The following is a 21,956-nucleotide window of genomic DNA, read 5'->3' on the forward strand; positions in this document are numbered from 1 at the left end:
TTCCCTGTGGTCTGCTTCCTGAAGGTATGTGTTCCCTGTGGTCTGTTCCTGAAGGTGTATGTTCCCTGTGGTCTGTTTCTCAAGGTGTATGTTCCCCGTAGTCTGTTTCTCAAGGTATGTGTTCCCCGTAGGTCTGTTTCTCAAGGTATGTGTTCCTCGTGGTCTGTTTCTCAAGGTATATGTTCCTCGTGGTCTGTTTCTCAAGGTATGTGTTCCCCGTGGTCTGTTTCTCAAGGTATGTGTTCCCTGTGGTCTGTTTCTCAAGGTATGTGTTCCCCGTGGTCTGTTTCTCAAGGGATGTGTTCCCTGTGGTCTGTTTCTCAAGGTATGTGTTCCGCGTGGTCTGTTTCTCAAGGTATGTGTTCCGCGTGGTCTGTTTCTCAAGGCATGTGTTCCCTGTGGTCTGTTTCTCAAGGTATGTGTTCCTCGTGGTCTGTTTCTCAAGGTATGTGTTCCGCGTGGTCTGTGGCCACTGCTGGCCACTACTGACGACAGTTTCAGTTTCCCAAGGAGGTGTCACTGCATTCGGACAAATCCATATACGCTGCACATCTGCACTTTGTCAGTCCTAGAGTGCATGCATGAATATATAAATATATAAATATATATATATATATATATATATATATATATATGTGTGTGTGTGTGTACACACACACACACACACACACACACACACATATATATATATATATGTATATATATATATATATATATATATATATATATACAGAGAGAGAGAGAGAGAGAGAGAGAGAGAGAGAGATACATATACAGATATATATTTGTGTACCTATCAGAATCGATCCGGTTCACAAACGGACTATAAGTAAAGTCAGAATAAACGAACACGATTTGAATATTGAACATGCAAGATTCAAAAACATTCCCAGATAAAATTTTAAAAAAAGGTAAGGCAATATGTGTGAAACTCTCAAAGATTTATTTATTTGCTGGATACGTATATTTTGTTGCCTCTCAAAGCCCAACCCCTCGTCCTCGTCGTGGGAGGTGGAAACAGGTAATGCTGGCCAACGGGGCCCTGGTGAAGCTGCGACAGGCCTAGCAAGCCGGCGGTGGATTAACTCTTGCTCAAGAAATTAAAAGGAAAAAGAAACGGACGGATCAAAACGGAAAACGAACTGGAAACGGAAAAGGACAACGAGAAAGAACTAGTACTTGGAACGTGTGTGGACTCAGAGACAAGGAGCCAGAGGTCATTGACTTCATGAAGAGATGGAGAATACCAATAATGGGAATCTCAGACTGCAGACGGAAGGGAACTGGAATCAAACAGATCCACGAGGATTATGTCCTCATTTGGAGTGGCGTGGATATAACAACAAGAGCAACACATGGCGTAGGTTTTATCCTGCACCCAGACGCAGCAAAGAATGTGCTGGAAACAGATTTTATCTCGGAGAGGATCATCAAAATCCGAGTAAGAGGAGAACGGAAGACCTTAAACTTCATCCAAGCTTACGCACCTTGCAATGACTCTTACAGTGAAGAACAAAAGGAGGAATTCTTTGAGAAGTTAGCAGACACCATAAGCACAGTCCCAGACAAGGAAGAACTTATTGTCATGGGAGATTTCAACGGAAGAGTAGGCAAAAGAAGAGCACCTTGGGACCAGCACCTTGGCCCACACAGTGACACTAACACAGAGTGCAACTACAACGGGGAACAGCTTTTAGCACTGTGTGCAGAACATGGCCTATGGATCACAAACACTTTTTACCAACACAGACCTAGCCAGAAACAAACTTGGTACAGATGGAATGATCTGAATGTGTCATCACAGATAGATTTCATCTTGACACGTATAGACGAACGGAGCAGAGTCACAGATGCGAGATCCATTCCAAACGCAGCTTTGGACACTGACCACCGTCCGGTGATCCTATTCACAAAACAGAGGAGTGAAAGACCAAGGAGAAAGAAGAAGAACGCATCAGATAAGCAGATCAACTTAAGAAAACTCCAAAAGGAAGAAGTAAGACAGGAAGTGGAAACTGAAGTCACAAAGAAGCTTGAAGAAGTGGACAGCACAGATATGACAGCAGAAGAAGCATGGTCAGTGTTCAAGAACACACTGACAGAGACACTCAGGAAAGCATGCGGTACAAAGAACACCGGAAAAGGGAAGGCGAAACAGACAGCTTGGTGGAATGACACAGTAAAGGAGGCCGTCAAAGAAAAGAAGGAGCTGTTCAAGGTGTGGTTAAAATCAAAGCTAGATGAGGATTATGTGAGGTACAGACTGGCAAGACGACACTGTAAGAGGACAGTCAGAAGCGCCAAGGAACAGTCATGGAAGAAATATGGCGAGGAATTAAGTGAACTGTGCAAGCAGTCACCACGACAGTTCTACAAAAGTGTCAAAGCTATGAGACTATGAGACGAGCCATACAGCCCAACAACAGTGGTCAATGACAAAGATGGGAACCCTCTCAGTAAGGAAGACAGCATCAAAAATAGATGGCAGGAATATTTCAAGGAACTTTTGAACCCAAGCAGCCAAAATACCACACAGATCCAGTTTCATCCACACTACCCAGAAGAAGAAGAACCAAACATTTTAAGATCAGAGGTACAGCAGGTACTAAAGAACAGCCCAAGGAACAAAGCAGCAGGCATTGATGGCATTACCACTGAAGCCATCCTGGCATGTGGAGAAACAGGAATCACCTGGCTGACCACAATATTCCAGAAAGCATGGATGGAGAGGACAGTCCCGGAAGACTGGCAGAGAGCAGTTGTGGTACCAATCTGGAAGAAGAAAGGCAGCAAAAAAGACTGCAGCATGTATCGAGGAATTTCCCTCCTGAGCCACACAGGAAAGATGTACGCAAAGATCTTGGAACAGCGTACAAGGTACAAGGTGGAACCATTACTGAGTGAGGCGCAGATGGGCTTCAGAAAAGAAAGAGGGTGTACAGACGCTATCTTCACTCTCAGGCAACTGAGCGAAAAGACAATCGAGCACAACAGAGAACTAAATCTTGTGTTTGTAGACCAGGAGAAAGCATTTGACCGAGTGGACAGAAACAAGCTATGGCAAACACTCGAAGAGTACAGCATCAGGGGACAACTGTTGGACAACATCAGAGCCATCTACAACAACAGTATGAGTGCAGTCCGCACCCAAAACGGACTCACAGACTGGTTCGAGGTGTCATCTGGAGTGAGACAAGGGTGTGTTCTATCACCGTTACTTTTCATCATATACATGGATAAAATCACAAAAGAAGCAAACCCCAACCCAGAAGATCTGAATGAGATGCTGTTCGCAGATGACCAAAGCCTGGCACATGAGAAAGAAGAACAACTTCAAGAGCACACAGACAGACTGAACACACAGTGTGAGGAGCTCAACATGAAGATCAGCATCAGCAAAACCGAGACGATGAAGGTCAGCAGAACACCTGGCAACCTAAACATCAACGTCAACGGAATTCCGCTGAAACAAGTCAGCGAGTTCAAGTATCTCGGCAGTATTTTCTCGGAAGATGGACGTCTCAACAGAGAGATTGAGACGAGAGTACAGAAGGCTAACAGCGTCAGCTACCAGCTTGCCCCACTCCTCAAACATCCCAACATCCCCATTGAGACCAAAGCCAAACTCATTACCTCCATCTTCATCCCCACCTTGACCTACCAGTGCCAGACGTGGACCCTGACAAAAAGTCTGGAACGCAAAATAACCACTTGCGAGATGCGATGTCTGAGGAGAGCCGTCAACAAGACCAGACGGGACATGATCAGAAACACCAGGATCAGAGAAATGGTGGGAACAACACCTGTCCTCCACCATATCCAAAGGCAAACGATCAGATGGTTTGGACATCTAACACGTATGGCACCTCACCAGATGGCCAGTAAAGCGTACAACAAAAGGATATCAGGATACAAGGCAAGAGGAAGACCAAGGAAGACCTGGATTGACGGTGTGAAAGAAACCCTGAAGACCCACAACATTCCACCCAACGAGGCCTTCCAGCTTGCCAGGGCCCGTCAGCTCTTTCTCCCCTCGACGCCCTAGATGGTACAAGAGGACGGATAAAGTAAAGTAAAGTAAGTATATTTTGTTGTGATCAATCGATAGATACATGGCAATAATTTGTAATCAAAGAAAGCCTTACCTTCTTTTAAACAATATGTTACCTGCCGGACCCGCCTGGACAAGACAATCGATCTGTGTTATGGGAACATTCCTAATGCCTACAAATCTGTTCCCCTTGCACCAGTGGGTGTATCTGATTATGATGTTGTTCATTTAATCCCAGCCTACAGACCAAAGATACAGACAGAGCCGATTGTGAAACAGAGTGTGAAAGTTTGGACGTCAGAGAGTGTGGATGAACTGAGAGGATGTTTTGATTGTACTGAGTGGAGTGTGTTGACTGACCCATGTGAGAATGTTCACGAAGCAGCTGGTGTTGTTACATCTTATATCAGTTTCTGTGAAGACATGATAATTCCGACAAAAATAATTAAACTTTTCCCCAACAACAAACCATGGATCTCAAAGTCTCTCAAAACAATTTTAAACGAGAAAAAAGGTAGCGTTTCAGTCAGGGAACAAGGATGATAGGAAACTGATACAAAAGAAGCTTAGCGGTGAATTACGAAGGGAACAGAGGGAATTCAAATCAAAAGTATAGCAACAGTTTCAGACAGGAAAATGGCAGATGCATGGGATGGGTTAAAAATTATCACTGGAGAAACGAAAAGGAAAACAGTAGCTTGTGAAATGAAAAAGGATGAACAGCTTGATTTTTCAAATAAACTGAATCATTTCTACTGTCGCTTTGAAAGGAATGATCTGGGAAGGGAACTGGATAGTGTTATCTCACAGTTGCAGGAAAAGATCAAAGATAGGAACACAGGTGAAGACTTTGAGATCGATGCAAAAGTTATTGAATCTTTATTTTTAAAACTGAATGTCACGAAGGCAATTGGCCCCGACAATATCTGCGGAAAATTACTGAAAACATGTGCTTCCCAGTTGTGTGACATGTTCTGTAAAAATTTTCAACTGGTCTCTGAAGGACTGCTCTGTCCCCAGCATCTGGAAAAAATCTACTATCTGTCCTATCCCCAAGAAAAAGAACCCAGCCGCACTAAATGATTACCGTCCTGTTGCCCTGACTTCAGTAGTGATGAAATGCTTTGAAAAAATTATTCTCCGCCATCTTCTTTCTTTCACTGAACAGCAGCTTGACTCTCTTCAGTTTGCTTATAAAGCACACAGAAGTACTGACGAGACGATGCTATCCTAACTCTCCTTCATAATGCTTTCCTTCATTTGAATAACACGGGATCTTTTGTTCGTAACCTTTTTGTTGACTTCTCTTCTGCTTTTAACACAATACAACCTCATTTCCTTGCCCTCAAACTGCTAGGCATGGATGTTGATCCGAAGCTTACTCTTTGGATAGTAAGTTTTCTTCTCAATAGAACTCAATCCGTCCGCTTTCATTCTGCCCACTCTTCTCTAAAATCTACTTCTACTGGTGCACCCCACGGTACAGTGCTGTCCCCTGGTCTTTTTACACTGTACACAAATGACTGCAGAGGCACGGAGGAAACTCCTGTCATAAAATATTCTGATGATTCAGCAATTGAAGATCTGTCCAACTCTGATGCTATTTATTTCAGTGAAATTAAAAAGTTCTGTTCCTGGTGTGAGAAAAACTATCTGGATCTCAACGTATTGAAAACAAAAGAAATGTTAATAGATTTTCGGAAAGACCCCTTGCCTGTAGCTAACCTTGTTATTGATGGTCAAACAGTGGAGAGCGTCAATGAATATATATATTTAGGGACCATCTTAGCCAATAAGCTGACTTTTGACAGAAATGTTGATTCCATTCATAAGAAATGTCAATCTAGAATTTTTTGTTACAGAAGCTTAGAAATGTTGGTATAAATTCAAATATTCTTCAAAGTTATTATCGAATTTGTATCGAGTCCGTGCTCACAGTTTCATTTATGAGCTGGTATGGAAGTTTGGGAGTGAAGAGTAAGCGTGTTTTGAACGATGTCACGAGTGTATGCAGTAAAATTGTGGGAGTGAAACAAGCTAGTATGCAAGAGCTGTATGAAAGTCGAGTGGTTAAAAAAAGCAGGCAGATAGCAACTGACGACACCCATATTTTAGCAAAGTATTATGAGCTATTGCCATCAGGACGACGCTACAGAACGTTTAAGTTGAAATCCAGAGCTCTGAAGACTTTTATTCCACGTTCAATCCACCTTTTAAATTCTTGAGAACTGTGTGTGTGTGTGTGTGTGTGTGTGTGTGTGTGTGTGAGTGTGTGTGTGCGCGCGCGCGCGCGCACTGTCATGTGAGACGTGTGAAAGTCCGTGCACGATAGGCTGTACCTTGTTCTTGTTGTGGTGTGTGTGTGTGTGTGTGTGTGCGTGTGTGTGTGTGTGTGTGTGTGTGTGTGTTACTGAGCTTAAAAACGTGACAATTGGTTATAATGAATGTGCAATATGTAGGAGGAATAATGTGCAATATGCAGGATGAATGTACAATGGAATATGACTAATGCTAACGTCTATATTCCAAATATATTTCTGTTTAATAATTACGATGTAATAATTAATTGCAATGTTTTTAAAAGCGAATATGTGAAATGCTTTTATTTGAAAACATATGTTTATTATTCTTGTTTAATCAAGTAATCCGCGTGTGTGGAGTGGGTGGGGGTTGGGGGGGGGGGGGAGGGTGCGGGTGTGTGCTGATTATCTGGTTGCGGTTTTCCGCAATTTATCTTTATTCTTATCTTATCTGTCTATTATAATCAATGTGCAGTATAATAGGTTATGTTTATAATTATATTCAAACAATGTTTCTTAATTCTTTCTGTTTTTACATTAAGAATACTAGTTATTACCTGCAGTGTGTGGATGTATGTATGAAACGGTGTATGTGATATTTTTTACATTTGTATCTTCATAATATTCGTAAAAGCTGTTGTTTGACTTTTACAGTTATGGTCCCCATGTTGTTTACTTGTCTATGTTCTGATAATGTACCTGATCAAATTTCTCCAGTTGGAGATAATAAAGTTATTCTTATCTTATCTTATCAAGTGATTTACTGCGATGATTGTCAAAAAGCACTTGTCAAATACGTATTTGAGTGTGTGCGTCTTAAATGATCATTTCTTTGTTCCTTCTGTTCTTTTGTTGTGCCTATTAATCATTCTGGATATCATTACAATCATTGAAGTCGGGTCGAGTCACACACACACACACACACACACACACACACACACACACACACACACACACACACAAACACACAAACACACACACATACACGCACACATGCGCGCGCGCGTGCATAGATTTTATTATTTTTAAATAGGTCTGAAATGAAGTAATAAGAATTTTAAATGTATATTATATGGTTGTTTCAGGGATTTAGAAAAAAAAAGCGTGTGATAATGTTTGGCATGAAGCCATGTTCCTAGAGGAGAACAAAATTGGCAAAACTGGAAAATATTTTGGTAGAACTAAAGACATGTATGTGAGTTCCATGAATCAAACCAGACATTGTAAAATGTATGGAATATAATGATTCTCCACACTGTGATAGTGTTTCATTTTCTCGTACACCATGATTACTGTATCTGGTTATCCTTGCTTTAACAAGAACTGGATTACAATAGAAATGAAAGAATCTGTACACGTATTCCCATATTGGGGATTAGAAATAAAAAGTGAAAAAATGTAATTTTACAAAACCATATCCCAAATTACCAAAACATGTTACTTTGGGGACCATATGATAAACAACAACAGAATAACATAAATACTTACGAGTTATTCACCAGAAAATATTAAATAAATGTACTTTGTTTTGGCAAACAACGGTTCTTTCAGAGCAATAAAAAAAATACTTTCAACAGCTGGAACTAGTGTGCCAACAAACCAAAGTAGACATGATATACCCGGGGCATTAAAAGTAATAATAAAAAGAATCATTATTCAAGGGATCACAGGCATACATAAAAGACATTAATTAAATGCATAAAAGCTAAATTGTAAAAGCTAATGTAGAACCTCACAGTCCTGAACATCAACTGGTCACAATGTCAGTCATTCAATATTAACACGCTCTACATAAAAGATATTAAACGCTTAAATCCCAAGTTAGTGTAAACATCACATACAGTAATCAGTCACAGTCACACACATGCGATAAGCACAGTAAAAGAATGGTCATATTTTTGAATGATATAGAAGAATAGTAACGCAGGCAATGTTCTTAGTCAATAATAAAACAACAAGTGAGCGATGTGCAACCAAGAATGGGGAAATCTAAGTTGGAATGCCGTACTGCATAGGCTTATGACGTTAACTATTTACTTATCTACTTATTCATGTCTAATAAACCTGAACGTCACAGGAGAACAGAATTTAGGCACAGAATACGCACAGAAAATCACATGGAAAGAGGGACAAATATACAGACTGGCATGTACTCAACTCTCCTGCATCGAAACGCTTTCATGAAAACAATGATATGAAGCCAACACTAAATCATGTGTGAAACCAGCGTACAGAAAATAATAATTTTTGATTTTTGATAATGTTTGGTAATTTGTGTTCAATTTTTTTTTACTTGATATTTAGATATGTGTTTTATTTGTAAACGCCTAGGGCTTATTTTCAAGATTAGGCGTAGATGCTCATCATGATGATGAACTGAACACGGCGCATTCAAAGAGCGATGTTTTGGCACACGTGAAATTCACCACGCACCCGGCTTCATGAACGACACGAACAGCAACAACAATCATCATCCAAAAAATAAGTGAGAAATCCAATCGATGGTGATACACATTCAACATGCGAAGTCATAACATGGAATGTCGACAGAGCGGCCTGCATGTTTCCCCAGGGCTATGTTCCTCCACACACACACAAACACACACGCGCGCACGCACACACACACACACACACACACACACACACACTATTCCTCCAGATTTATGTTCCACTTTGTTTAAATTTGTTTCATTTCGGGGAATGTAGGCTTGGGGGAAACATAGACCTGATGCAACACAGGTGTGACGCCTACAAAACCATGGGTATGAAATGACTCACGAAGCGAGGGCAGGCAGGTGGATTGACGAAAGTGCATACACATATCTTCACCAGCCTGGCCTCGTGCGAGTGAGAAATAGAACAGCTTTTCACTTTGATGCCTGGATAGGTAGAAAACTATTTGACCACCTCTCTCTGTATGTACACTAGGCCTTCAGAACATGTTTTTACTTCCAACACGAAACGTTTAGCTGTGCACCTTTTCTTTCTTTTTTGCAAGCAACAAATTTCATCCTTCAGACATGATGAAATAAAGAGGTCACTGGAACAACCAGTGCAAGTGATACGGTATCAGTCTAGTATTGAGAACTTGAGTATCGCTCTCTCTCTCTCTCTCTCTCTCTCTCTTGCATGTTAACATCAGACGATCAGAAAGGTCACGCGGTGACAATCGTGATGGCAAAATTTATATCAGAAGCTATGAAGATTAGGCAAAAGGCACTACAAACAGATACTAAATGCGTGGTCAGATAGGTTTGACAATCAATTTTCTTCTGTAGCCAGTGTTGGAATATGTTGCATGGTGCATTGATAAATGAATGAACAGGGTTTTTATGTGTTCTGTGGCCTGCTGGTTGCTACCATTTTTCTCCAAAGAAAGAACTTTGTTTTGTTGTATTATTTGCTTTCACCATTTTCATTCGTTTATTATAACAGTTTGTCATTTTTTCAAAGTATGTTGACGCATTCGCCCTTGTCATATAGAACCTCATGGCCCATGAAATTAAAGTGTCAAAGCGTTTCTGTGTGTGTGTGTGTGTGTGTGTGTGTGTGTGTGTGTGTGTGTGTGTGTGTTTAAAGGGAATGCACACTCATTTCAACCAGTAGCAATTCAAGAACAGCTAAAAGGAGTTGCTCCCCTTTGCTGATTGCTGACTGTTCCGACACAAAAATCAAACAGAAGAAACCGACACAGCCAGTTAACACTTTAATAAAATTAAGATTGATAATCATGAAAAAGGAAATATACACAAACATAGGAAGTTTGCAACTGTTAAAGCGTTATCAGCAAGGTCAAGCCTTCAAGCAGTTAACAAATTGTAGTCTCACACGAGAAATGTTATTTTCATCCAGCAAACATAAACGCTCTAAACAATGCCTCAGAAAAAGTGGCCTCTTTCATAGAGCAACTGAACAGCAAAACTGGTGCTTAATACCGAAACGGCACGTTGGAAAACTTGCGAAAGATAACAGGGTTTTCCATATCAACTGTAGAATAAGAGATGTCAAGGGTTTAGATAGAATTGATAATGTGTTCTGGCGGGGAATGATAATTTTCTGTTTAGAAAACAAAACTTAAGCAACACACGATGTCATAAACAGCAGTAACTTCCAGTCAGATGCTATTCAACAACTCTTTGGTCACATACAAAAACAACACTTCATTTTTTTCAAACATGGCAAGAAAATGGGATAGAACTGATTAAAGATTTAATTCATGCAAACGAACAAATACAAACTCAGACTGGTCAGAACAAGGCAAACTTGATGCTTACCCATTCTATTCCCAAAACATGGATTCACTGGATACAGAATGGAGAAAAAGAAAATAATACTTACTTATGTGAGGTTCACAAGGTGTTGCAAAATAGCCTAGAATCATTAATATGTTGCTTGAAAATGAAGAAACGGTAATTCCATGTGCAGTTAATTTTTGGTTAAGAAAATCTGGCATACATTTAAGAGCCAATGATGTTAGAAAATAAGATAAAAAGTTCTTCAATGGAAAATTCCACAGAACATTTATCCAACAAAAATGAACGTAAAAGAAAATGATAAATGTTCTTATTGTCCGGACACTATCGATTACATTCAACACTTTCTTTGAATGTCCAGTTGTATGCAGGTTTTGGTGTTATATAGAAAAATCGATCAATTCAAAAATACTTCTTAGATTGAAACTTTGATATACCTTTTGGTGTCGACAAATCAGATCACCTGCTAATACATTAATTATATAATCATTTTAAACAAACAAACAAACAAAAACAACAACAACAAAAACAACAAAGCCCAAAAAAACTGAGTCCTCCCTATTTTATGCATTTTTTTTTAAAAGAGAGCTAAGCCTCAGAAGTCACCTGAATCAATGTTGATAAATGTAAAAAAGATGTCACACACACACACACACACACACACACATACACAGAGTGCGCAATCACCTTTCACTTAATCATTTTTGTACCATTTATTGGTATCATTATTACTGAATATTGGTGTTTATCTCACGGACTTGCCAAATGAGTGAGATGTAAAATGTCATTAATGCGCATCGTATAATGTAAAGTAAGTTATTCACTTTCATGTGGTGTACCACGAGTTGTCCTGGGAACGACGTGGCGAACGTCCTTAATCAGTACGTCCGGCAGAAGAACAATCGCTGTGCGTCGTTTCGGGGACGAAACCTGCCACCTGTCCTGGTGTCAACTTTACTTTTTTATTTATCTATTTTTTGTTTGTTTTGTTTTGTTTTGTTTCAATAACTGATGTTGCTCTAATTGCATGTCCTCGATTAATGTGTACTTATACTTCCTAAATGATTTCCTTGCTTATCCCCCACATGGAACCTACATACTCACATCAGAGCAACCTAAATCTCAGGCAACTCCAAACACATGTATAATGGTAAAATATTCAATGAAACTGTCCATGAAACAGAACATCCAGACAAAGAACTGTGTATATTTACTTTGATTACATTTAGAAAAAGTGTATTAATCGAAAACTGACATGTGAAAAAAGAGGAAAAAAGAATGAATAGGAAAAAAAAGGAAACAGAAGGGCAAAAATGTTTTGGTTCTTTTTTTTTTGCCAATGAAGAAAGCGTGTGTGAAAGCACAAAAATAGAAAAAAAAGTAAAACAAAATCAAATCAAATCAAATGAAACAAAATAAAATAAAATGAAATAAACGAAACTTTAAAAAAAATCGCACATATGAAAAAATGGTAAATAAACGTTTGATGAAATACAAGTATGAATAAATAAATAAATAATTAACACACACATATCTATCTATCTATCTATGTATCTACTAAGTAAACAATAACATGTACGAGAAAATGATGAATAAACCTTTGATAAAAAAAAAAAAAGTTATCAAATTGTAATTCACATGTACCCAAACGCGCGTACATGTGTATGTGTGTGTGGTGATGGTAACTGCTGAAGTGATTTTTTCCACACTGAGTTCATTGTTTTAGTCATTCTATTTTTTTAAAATTCAAGTTATATATATATTTTAATGTCACTTTGTCTTCGTTTGGATGAATCAGTTTGTTGTTGATAACAACAGCAGCAACAATAGCAATATGATAGTGATGTGTTTGGTGTAAGTGTTGAATTCTCAGTCGACAATGTTCAAACACACAGAGCACGTTTTGATTCCAAGACCAAAGCAAGTCCAGTCTGAGCTTACGCATCAACGTAATCATTGCTAATCTAGATCGCTTCGGAGAACTCTGCCCCTAACCGAACTGAAAATGATATGCCAGTTTCACTGGATTAAAGTGAACATAAGCACAAAATATACATGCACAGATGGGACCGGAAAAAAATACAATTTGTCATCGAACCATTTTAATACCACCACATTCGTTGTCGCCTTTATCGAAGTCAACAAAAACGACATATCTCTATCAATATGACTGGAAATTATGCACATATCGAAACGCTCGATTCTCAGCCCACACAGTCTCTCAGCCCACAGTCGAGTCTGACATACAATAAACATGACAGAGACCATCATCTTCAAGAGAGTGATTGTTATGAACACCCTAATCGTGAATTCCAATCTGTGTCCAGACGATGAAGACTCCCTGCGACGTGGTGCTGTCGGTCAGAGAGTGAATGAGCACTACAGGACACGAGCTGCACAACATCTTCAGATCATCGTCATCATTGTCGACCACGTTACAGACATCAGTTTGTTCCACTTCATCAATTACTGTCATCATCATCAGCAGCAGCAACATCATCAGCAGGAGAATAAATGAAATCGTCAACATCATCATCAGCAGCAGCAGCAACATCGTCAGCAGGAGAATAAAATGTAATCGTCAACATCATCATCAACATCATCAGTACCATCATTATCACCATGATCATCATCAACATCATCAGTACCATCATTATCACCATGATCATCATCAACATCATCAGTACCATATTATCACCATAATCATCATCATTCTGGGCAATGACTAAAAAGGAATGGAAGCACCTTTGGGGAACGAGATTCAAACCCTACTCCCTGTATCCCCATCTGCAGGAGTATAACTGGTGATCTCTATGTATTCATTTTTTCTTTCATTTATTTTGGTTTGGTTTTGCCGTTCCCTTGTCTGCACCGTGTCAGTGGCGTTTCCCAAAGCCGTTCATCCGGAACCCCCTCCCACCCCCAATACTCACAGCCACAGCCAGGTGTGTCTGCATCAGTCCTACAGCCAGCAGTCCACGGGGAGCTATCCATCACCAGACTGCCGTGAGGTAAAACATGTCGACATCAACCAGGCCCAAGAGAAGCGGGAAAGAAAGACAGGTTTGTTTTGTTTAGATAACACAGTGCCAACACTGACTTAGGGCTTCAGCTGCAAGTGCTGGTCAGACTTTACCAGAACTTCCAAAGACGCATCCGTGAAGTGGATGACCCTCGACCGTGTGTGGTCCCAGTCTTGCCCGGACTGTGGCTCGCTCAGTTCATTTCTGCCCGGGCACGGGCCAGGAGCTGAAAAAATCAGGAAGGAGATTATCTTCCGGTGGCACGCGAACCCGTGGAGTGAAGCTGGTTTCCTTGGTGCCCTTGGTGCCCCGGGCTGCCCGCGAGGCGGAAGGCGTCCCTTGGTCAGGCCCGGAGGAGATGTGTCCTCTGCGGAACCTGTTCCGGATCCTGTTGGGGATCCTGTTCTGGATCGCGTCCAGGCAGAAGGCCTTGACGGCGGGGTCCCGGGCCGTGAACAGCACGAAGATGAGGAATCCCTGGAAGACAGTGGTCACCGTGAACAGGTACTGAAAAACCACGCGGGCGTCGTCCACAGCGAAGAAGGCGAACATCCAGGTGAGACCTGCAGGAGCAAAAAAAAAAAAAAAAAAAAAAAAAAAAAAAATCAAATATTGTTTGCAACCCAGCCGAGCGCAAGGTTTCATTTCAGGACAACACCTGGAGAAGCGAGAATGAAGGAGAGGTTTGTTTTGTTCAGGTAACGCAGTGCCAACACTGATTTAGGGCTTCACTTGCGTTTTAATGTCAAGTCTAATGATGAACGACTGGGAGAATGAAGTCACCTCAAGCTTTGAAGTGAAGGGCAACCTGATGCTACCGTGAAAACAAGGCACAAAGCATAAGACCTGGAGAATCTTCTTTTGTTTCTTTTTTTTTAAATTTATGTTTGATGATGATGACCATTGCTGTAGAGGTCCCCACATGTTAGGGACCACGTGACAATGGTGTACTTCTGGACCTGGAGGAAGAGAGGTGTTGGGCTGATAACCCTCGTTATGTAGTTCATACTGAGTGTGTTGGCACCACTGTTTCCAACCGATGTGTAATTCAGTCTGTATATTGACAGCATAATTTACTGACTTTACTGTAATTCGGTCTGAGTGTGTTGACACTATCATTTCCTACCGTTATGTAGTTCAGTCTGAGTGTGTTCATACCATCATTTCCAACCGTTACACAGTTCGGTCTGAGCGTGTTGGCAGCATCATTTCCTACCGTTACACAGTTCGGTCTGAGCGTGTTGGCAGCATCATTTACTGCTAATATTAAAGTATCAAAGCGTCTGTGTATGTGTGTTTGTGTGTGTTTGTGTACTTATGTGTGTGTACGTATGTGTGTGTGTATGTGTGCGTGTGTGTGTGTGGACGTGTGAGTGTGTGTGTGTGTGTGTGTGTGTGTGTGTGTGTGTGTGTGTGTGTGTATGTGTGTGTGTGTGTGTGTGTGTGTGTGTGTGACGCACCCAGCGACACGAACAGGCTGAAGGAGGCACGAACGCCGATGACTGTGTAGCTGGTGCCACCAGTGCCCAGGTTGGGCCGACGGCAGATGCTGACCACCACCAGCACGTACACCACCAGATTCACCACCACGATGGCCCCGATGGGAGCCAGGAAGGCAAAGTAGAAAGGCGTCGGCGACATCCAGCAACTGTACAGATCACTTTCAATTTCAGTTTCAGTTTCTGGCAGGCGTCACAGCGTGTGGACTGATCCATAGGAGGAAGGTGGCAGAGTGGTTAAGACGCTCGTCTGCCAATGAACAGTCCGTGAGGGTGTGGGTTCGAATCCCGCTCTCGCGCTTTAATTTTAATTGGAAAATCGAACTGAACTTCTAGTTCTTCGGATGAGACGATAAACAGATGTCTAGTGTGCAGCACGCACTTGGCGCACTGAAAAAGAACCCATGGCAACACAAGCGTTGTCCTGTGGCAAAATTCTGTAGAAGAAATCCACTTTGATAGGTACACAAATATACATACATGCACTCAAGGCCTGACAAGCGCCTGACAGATGTGGTGTAGCGTACACGGATTTTGTCCGAACGCATGACGCCTCCTTAAGAAACCCAAACTGAATCTGAAACTGATCCACATACGCTACACCACATCTGCCGTAAAAAAAAAAAAAAAGAAAAAGAGAGAGAGAGAGAGAGAGAGAGAGAGAGAGAGAAGAAAAAAAAGAAGAGAGAAGCAGATGCCTTACCTTCGCATAGACCCAAACCGCTGGACAAGCCTCCAGTGTGTGTGAGCAGAACCATGGGGGCAAGACATGGTGCTTCTGTCTGGAATTACTTTTATGCTTTCGGTGCTGTACTTTACACTTATTGTTCAAGGATTCCATTCTTGTTATATATCTATTCGAACTTAGCAGGCACGAATTCATATTTTCTAACAGAAGCAGATGATAAGACAAGATGCTTACTTGCGGAATTGCAGTGTTACATTCCATACTGTTATTTGTTCCATGATCTCCAACACATTATGTGTGTACTCGTGCTTTGTGGTCATTCATATATTTTGTCATTTAACCAAAGTCACACAGAACATCAACAAACACTCACATTCAGCAACAATGAAAAGAACAACAGAAACCGATTCAAAGAATATATTAGGAAATAAACATTTTCACTGCATGTGCATATGTACATGACTGCATAATTGTGTACATTTACACATCGTTATCATCAGACAGTTGAACAGAGTATTAGACAAACAGACAGATACACAGACAGAGATAATGGGGGTTGGAATAGGGGAGAGAAAGGGAAAGAGAGGGGGGAGGGAGACAGGGAAAGAGAGAGCGACGTGAGTTCATTTAAGAGAGAGAGAGAGAGAGGGAAGAGAGAGAGATAGATAGAAAGAAACAGACAGACAGAGAGACAGGGAATGAGACATTGATAGAGACAGATAAACAGACAGAAATGCAGACAGACAGTGACAGTGACACAGAGAGAGGCAAAGAAAGAGACACGGAGATAGAGGGGGAGACAGACATAGAAAGAGAGAAGAAAGAGGGATAGAGAGGGAGAGAGAGAGAGTGGGAGAGAGACAGACAGAGAAAGAGAGAAGAAAGAGGGATAGAGAGGGAGAGAGAGAGAGAGTGGGAGAGAGACAGACAGAGAAAGAGAGAAGAAAGAAGGAGAAAGAGACAGAGAGAGAGAGAGAGAGATGGGGAGAGACAGACAGACAGAAAAAGAGAGAAGAAAGAGAAAGACAGACAGACAGACAGACTGACAGAGAGACAGACAGACAGACGGAAACAGAGAGAGGCACAGAGAGAGACAGAGAAAGAAACCTAGATGCAGACGAAGACAGACAGGAAGGGTCCACGTGTCACTCAAACAGAGCCTCCCGGGCATGACGGAAAACTTACTATCTCCCCCCTCCACGGTACAGGTCCACGTCGATTGCAGACACAGTGATGACAGGAAGGACAGGCAGGCCTGCACACACACACACACACACACACACACCGTTTTTCCTCTCTCCAACAGTCCCCCACCCCTTTTCTCACCAGATGTTTCATGTAGTGAAAAGGACATTTAATCAAACAAAGCCGCCACCACCACCACCACAACCACCACCCCACACAACCATCCCTCCACCCACACACACAAGCATACCTGCCTACCCCCACCCACACTCACACCCACCTACACCCCCGACACACGCTCAAAACAATCACCTGCAGTACTGGTAGAAACAAGCGACACGATATGACCTCATCGTTCACACAAGGCTGCCAGAGTGACTTTGAGCATGTAACGGATGAAAGGACGCGTCCTGGACTTAAACTCCCCATCCACCCACCCTTCCACCTCCACACCACACCCATCACTCCCACACATCCACCCTCACACCCACCCACACATTCACACCCACAACCCCACCCCACCCACTAACGCATCCACCTCCTCACACCCACACACCCACTCACCCACACCCTCCACACACCCACACCACACACACCCACACATCCACCCACATCCCCACACCCACTTCCGCCTACACACCCACACATCCACCTACACACCCACAGCCCACCCACCCACACACAGTCCACCCACACACAGATACAGACACCCCAGCCACACTCACCTACCCTACATACCCATACACTCTCGAACACAAGCTCGCGGTACTGGGCAGAGTTACATGTACGGAAACAGCACGCTGTCATAGGAATCAGGGCCCATCGCTCAGCTTATATAGCTGTGACACGTGCTCTCCAGTGGCTATCGTCCATCCACACGCCCGGAAACCAACATGCCATGATTCTAACCGACTCAATGAACCTCATACAGAAAATTGAAAACGGAATGGGAAGCCCAGAGTGGCATAAGGCAATGCGCAACTTTCAGATTAAAAACTCACATGGTCATACTGCCCGGGACATGCAGGAGTTAAGGGAAATGAGCGAGCTGACAGACTTGCTGGTAACGCAACACCAACGAGCGGCCTACATCTAGGAAAATCGGAAATCCTCAGAAAAGTCAAAGAATATCAAAAAGAACAGGTACAAGGCCATCACACCATCGATCGCCTCAAGAAAATAAAAGCAGAGAGAGGGAGCGGCCGAAAGTCTAACATGAAAGGTAGAGCACGATGCTTTGCAAATCAAACAAATATCGGCATCATTTCCAAACCAACATTGCGCAAATTTCTTCAAAACGGAACAGAGTCTCTGTGGGCTTTTCCAAATACAATAGACTGAGCAACACACTAGACGCCACGTTCTTGGCATCAGAGATCTTTTTCCCATCCCTCTTGCGACCAATCAGTGGCAGTCTCTGTGCGTGTGTGTATGTGTGTGTTTGTGTGTATGTGTGGGTCTGTGTTTTTGAGTGCGTTAGTGCATGCGCGAGAGTGTAAGTGTACACAAGTGTCAGGAGAGTTCTGTGCATGTATGTGTGTGTGTGTGTGTGTGTGTGTGTGTGTGTGAGGGGGGAGGTGGGGGTGCGGGGAGGAGGTGGGGTAGAGGATGAGGTATGTGAGTGTATGCATGCCTACACTGTGGGAGCAACAGGATATTGGAACGTATATATATATATATATATATATATATATATATATATATATATATATATATATATATATATATATATATATATATCTTTGTATATAATTATGTGTGTGGGGTTGGGGGTGGGAGATATGGGCGTGTGTGTGTGTGCTTGTACAAGTAAGCGTTCATCTGTGTGTGTGTGTGTGTGTGTGTGCGTGTGTGTTTGTGTGTGTGTTTGTGTGTGTGTGTGTGTGTGTGTGTGTGTGTGTGCCGTGGAAGCTGCGATACATAGACTAGAAATGAGTGTGTGGAGGAGGGGGGTAGAGGAGGTGCAGGGTAATGTGTGTGTGTGTGTGTGTGTGTGTGTGTGTGTGTGTTGGAGCTCATGTACGTTTATATGTATTTGACTGTGCTTTCATATCTGTGAAACTGCATGTTTGGTGCATATCTGTTATGCATGTGTGGGTGTATGTGTGAATGTGTGTCTTCATGTTTTACATTTATTTGCTTATTTATCATCATTGTTGTCTTATTTATCTATTTATTTATTTATCATTTATTATTATTATCATTACTACTACCTTTTTATATCATAATTATTATTTATTTATTTATCTATGTAAGCTTATCTATTATTTATTCACCTTTTTTTTCTCAAGGCCTAAGCGCGTTGGGTTACGCTGCTGGTCAGGCATCTGCTTGGCTGATGTGGTGTAGCGTATATGGATTTGTCCGAACGCAGTGACGCCTCCTTGAGCTACTGATACTGATACTGATACTCAGCTTATATATATGTTGCCATGTGCTCAATACGACTGGTTACTCAACTCAAAGCACAAGCTGGACTTCAACGGCTCGCGCAGAATGTGTGTCGCCACTCCCAGTTTAAAACCAAATCCCATTCTAAACCTATTCTCTAAACACCTATTAAATCAAGTCTCTGTATCGCTCACTGCAATATTATATTTGTTGTGCTTACACACACACTTTAATCAGCTAGAAGCTTACTTGATTTCAGTTTAATCGTTCGTCAGTCTAAAGCTTTCAACTGACGTTAAGCTTACGTCATTTTGTCCTACTTGCCACACACTGCTCGACCAGTGTCGCGGTACGCGATTGGGCGAGCACTAATATGTGTTTCTGACGCAGCGTATTTAATTAATATCTCATTTGTCAGTAAACTATAAGTATTATATACTGGCAGAATCGTTGCAATTCCATCTTTAAATCTATTCTATTCATGTTTGCCTGCGTTAAATTGATTTAACGCAGTTTGTAATTTTCAGCGACAAGCTCGTTAAAACTGAACCTGTTCAGGTGACTTAAATTAAGATTATAAATTCATCTTAAATAATCAACACTTCATCTTATACTCATTAGAAAGTAGGCGTTCAGCTCTTTCTTTTGCGACTTACCCGACGTAAATCGGTTCAGGAATCATTTAGAAATCTATCACTGAACACCTTGTCACAAACACACTTCTGACCAGATTTAGCCTGATTGGGGACCTTTTGTTTCACGGGCTATGCTTGCGTCATTGCAGTCCGCTTAACTTGCATAAGTAGCGACAGAGCGTGGTCACTTGTCACTTTCACTTGAGCCCGTTTGCAGCAATAGTCAGCTAGCTGACCAATGACTGTTGTGTCATCCACAGTGTGTGTCGCGGCCCCAACGGACAGTGTCTCGCTACGTATCACTGTAAGTACTAGTGTGTAGAATGTGTTGATGATTTGTAAATTGTATTCTTCGACACAGTACTTGTGTCCATATGAGTATGTTGATATTGCTTTGTTCAGTTATTGCTTTGACATGTAGTCACAGCTCGGCTATGATTGATCTAGAAAATCGACATGCCGTCATGTGCTTGGAGCAGTGTTCCATTTAATTCTTCTGACTGTCACAGTCAGTGACGTCTCTGGACACTGATAGTTTGTCCGAGAAGTTCTAGTGAGTGCAGGTGACGCGTTCTTCCTCATTTGCTGTCACTGATAAAGGTTAGGTTACTTGTCCCGCTTCAGCGGAGGAGATTTAAATGTCGAGTACAAACTTAGCTACGTTGATATTTGGCTTTGATGCAACAGATAACTTGTGTAAGTTCATTCACCACTTAATGGTTAAGCCATGATGGTTCTTCACTGACTATCTGGTCTATCAGTTTGCCCGTATAATATCAAAGCCACTGATTCTATTATCTTGTTTATTATTCATGTATTATTTTACATGCTGATATCAGTTATGATGCTCCTGTGTTTCACTGATTCTCATTACTCTAAGATGTGCGTAGTATTCTGTGGTGATTACAAGATAGTGCTGGATCAATATCAGTTATTAGTTTAAACCACCTGATATGTATAAGCCTGTTAACTGTAATTCAGTTATCATGCGCTCTCCTATACGGCTTACTCCAGTATAGTGCTACATGATAACTGATTCATTTGAGTCACTTTGACACAGTATAAGCTTTACCTAATCTATACTGTCTGTACTTTCACTAAATCAGCATAACTTCAATCACTTCAACTGCACAATTTAAATGTATTAGAAATGCCATTTGCTGTCAGTTGTCTGGTCTTCACACATATGCATTATCTTATCGTATGTTGTCGCTTAACAAACCGAGTGAGTCTTTCCATGTAATATGTACACATGTGCTCTACTATTCACTTGTGTTGACATGTGATTAATGACATATTGTTTCTTGTGTCTCATCAGTGCACTGTCTTCTCTCATTGTCTTCTTAGTTCTTCTCTCATAATAACTATTGTAGATAAAACAATAGAAAATCCTTTTTGTGACTGGCCTCTGTATGTTCCTGGCCTGTGCGCGGGAATTCAATCAATCAATCAATCAAAAACACTTTATTAATCCACATGGAAATTAAGTTGTGCAATCACAGGCTCATTGTAAACACTGGCATAAAATCATGCGCAACATAAGAAGAGATTAAAACTAGTCAAATAAGAATTCCCAATAGCTGACGATATACTAACCCCCCCACTCCCCACACACACATACTCATGTTAAGACAATAGGGTATTGCACAACAATATTAACAAATGAAAACATCCAACAACAAAAAAGGGCATAAGATTACTAAAAATGACATGCGCGCACGCACGCACACACACCCACACACACACACACACATGCACACACACACACACACACACACACACACACACACGTTAAGACCATAAGGTATTGTACAACAATACATAAATAAAAACATCAAGGGAATAAATCGTATATATAAGTAAAATGCACACACACACACCCACACACACACACACACACACACACACACACACACGCACACACACACACT

The 21,956-nt window shown here is 41.5% G+C and overlaps 1 protein-coding gene across 2 annotated transcripts in view; it reads right to left on the bottom strand.

Annotated features, from left to right (window-relative positions):
* Positions 1-7,394: 7,394 nt before the first annotated feature.
* LOC143274763 (adhesion G-protein coupled receptor G6-like) overlaps positions 7,395-21,956 on the bottom strand; it is a 77,177-nt gene continuing 62,615 nt past the window's right edge. For both annotated transcript variants that reach the window (XM_076578686.1, XM_076578685.1), the window contains exons 17-19: positions 17,000-17,069; positions 15,088-15,275; positions 7,395-14,190 (exon numbers count right to left, since the gene is read on the bottom strand). In XM_076578686.1, the coding sequence (XP_076434801.1) occupies positions 13,826-14,190; positions 15,088-15,275; positions 17,000-17,069 (623 nt within the window). In that variant the 3' untranslated portion in view covers positions 7,395-13,825. The remainder of the gene's footprint in view (positions 14,191-15,087; positions 15,276-16,999; positions 17,070-21,956) is intronic.

This window comes from Babylonia areolata, chromosome 29, assembly GCF_041734735.1.
Source record: "Babylonia areolata isolate BAREFJ2019XMU chromosome 29, ASM4173473v1, whole genome shotgun sequence".
Classification (NCBI taxonomy): Eukaryota; Metazoa; Mollusca; class Gastropoda; order Neogastropoda; family Buccinidae; genus Babylonia; species Babylonia areolata.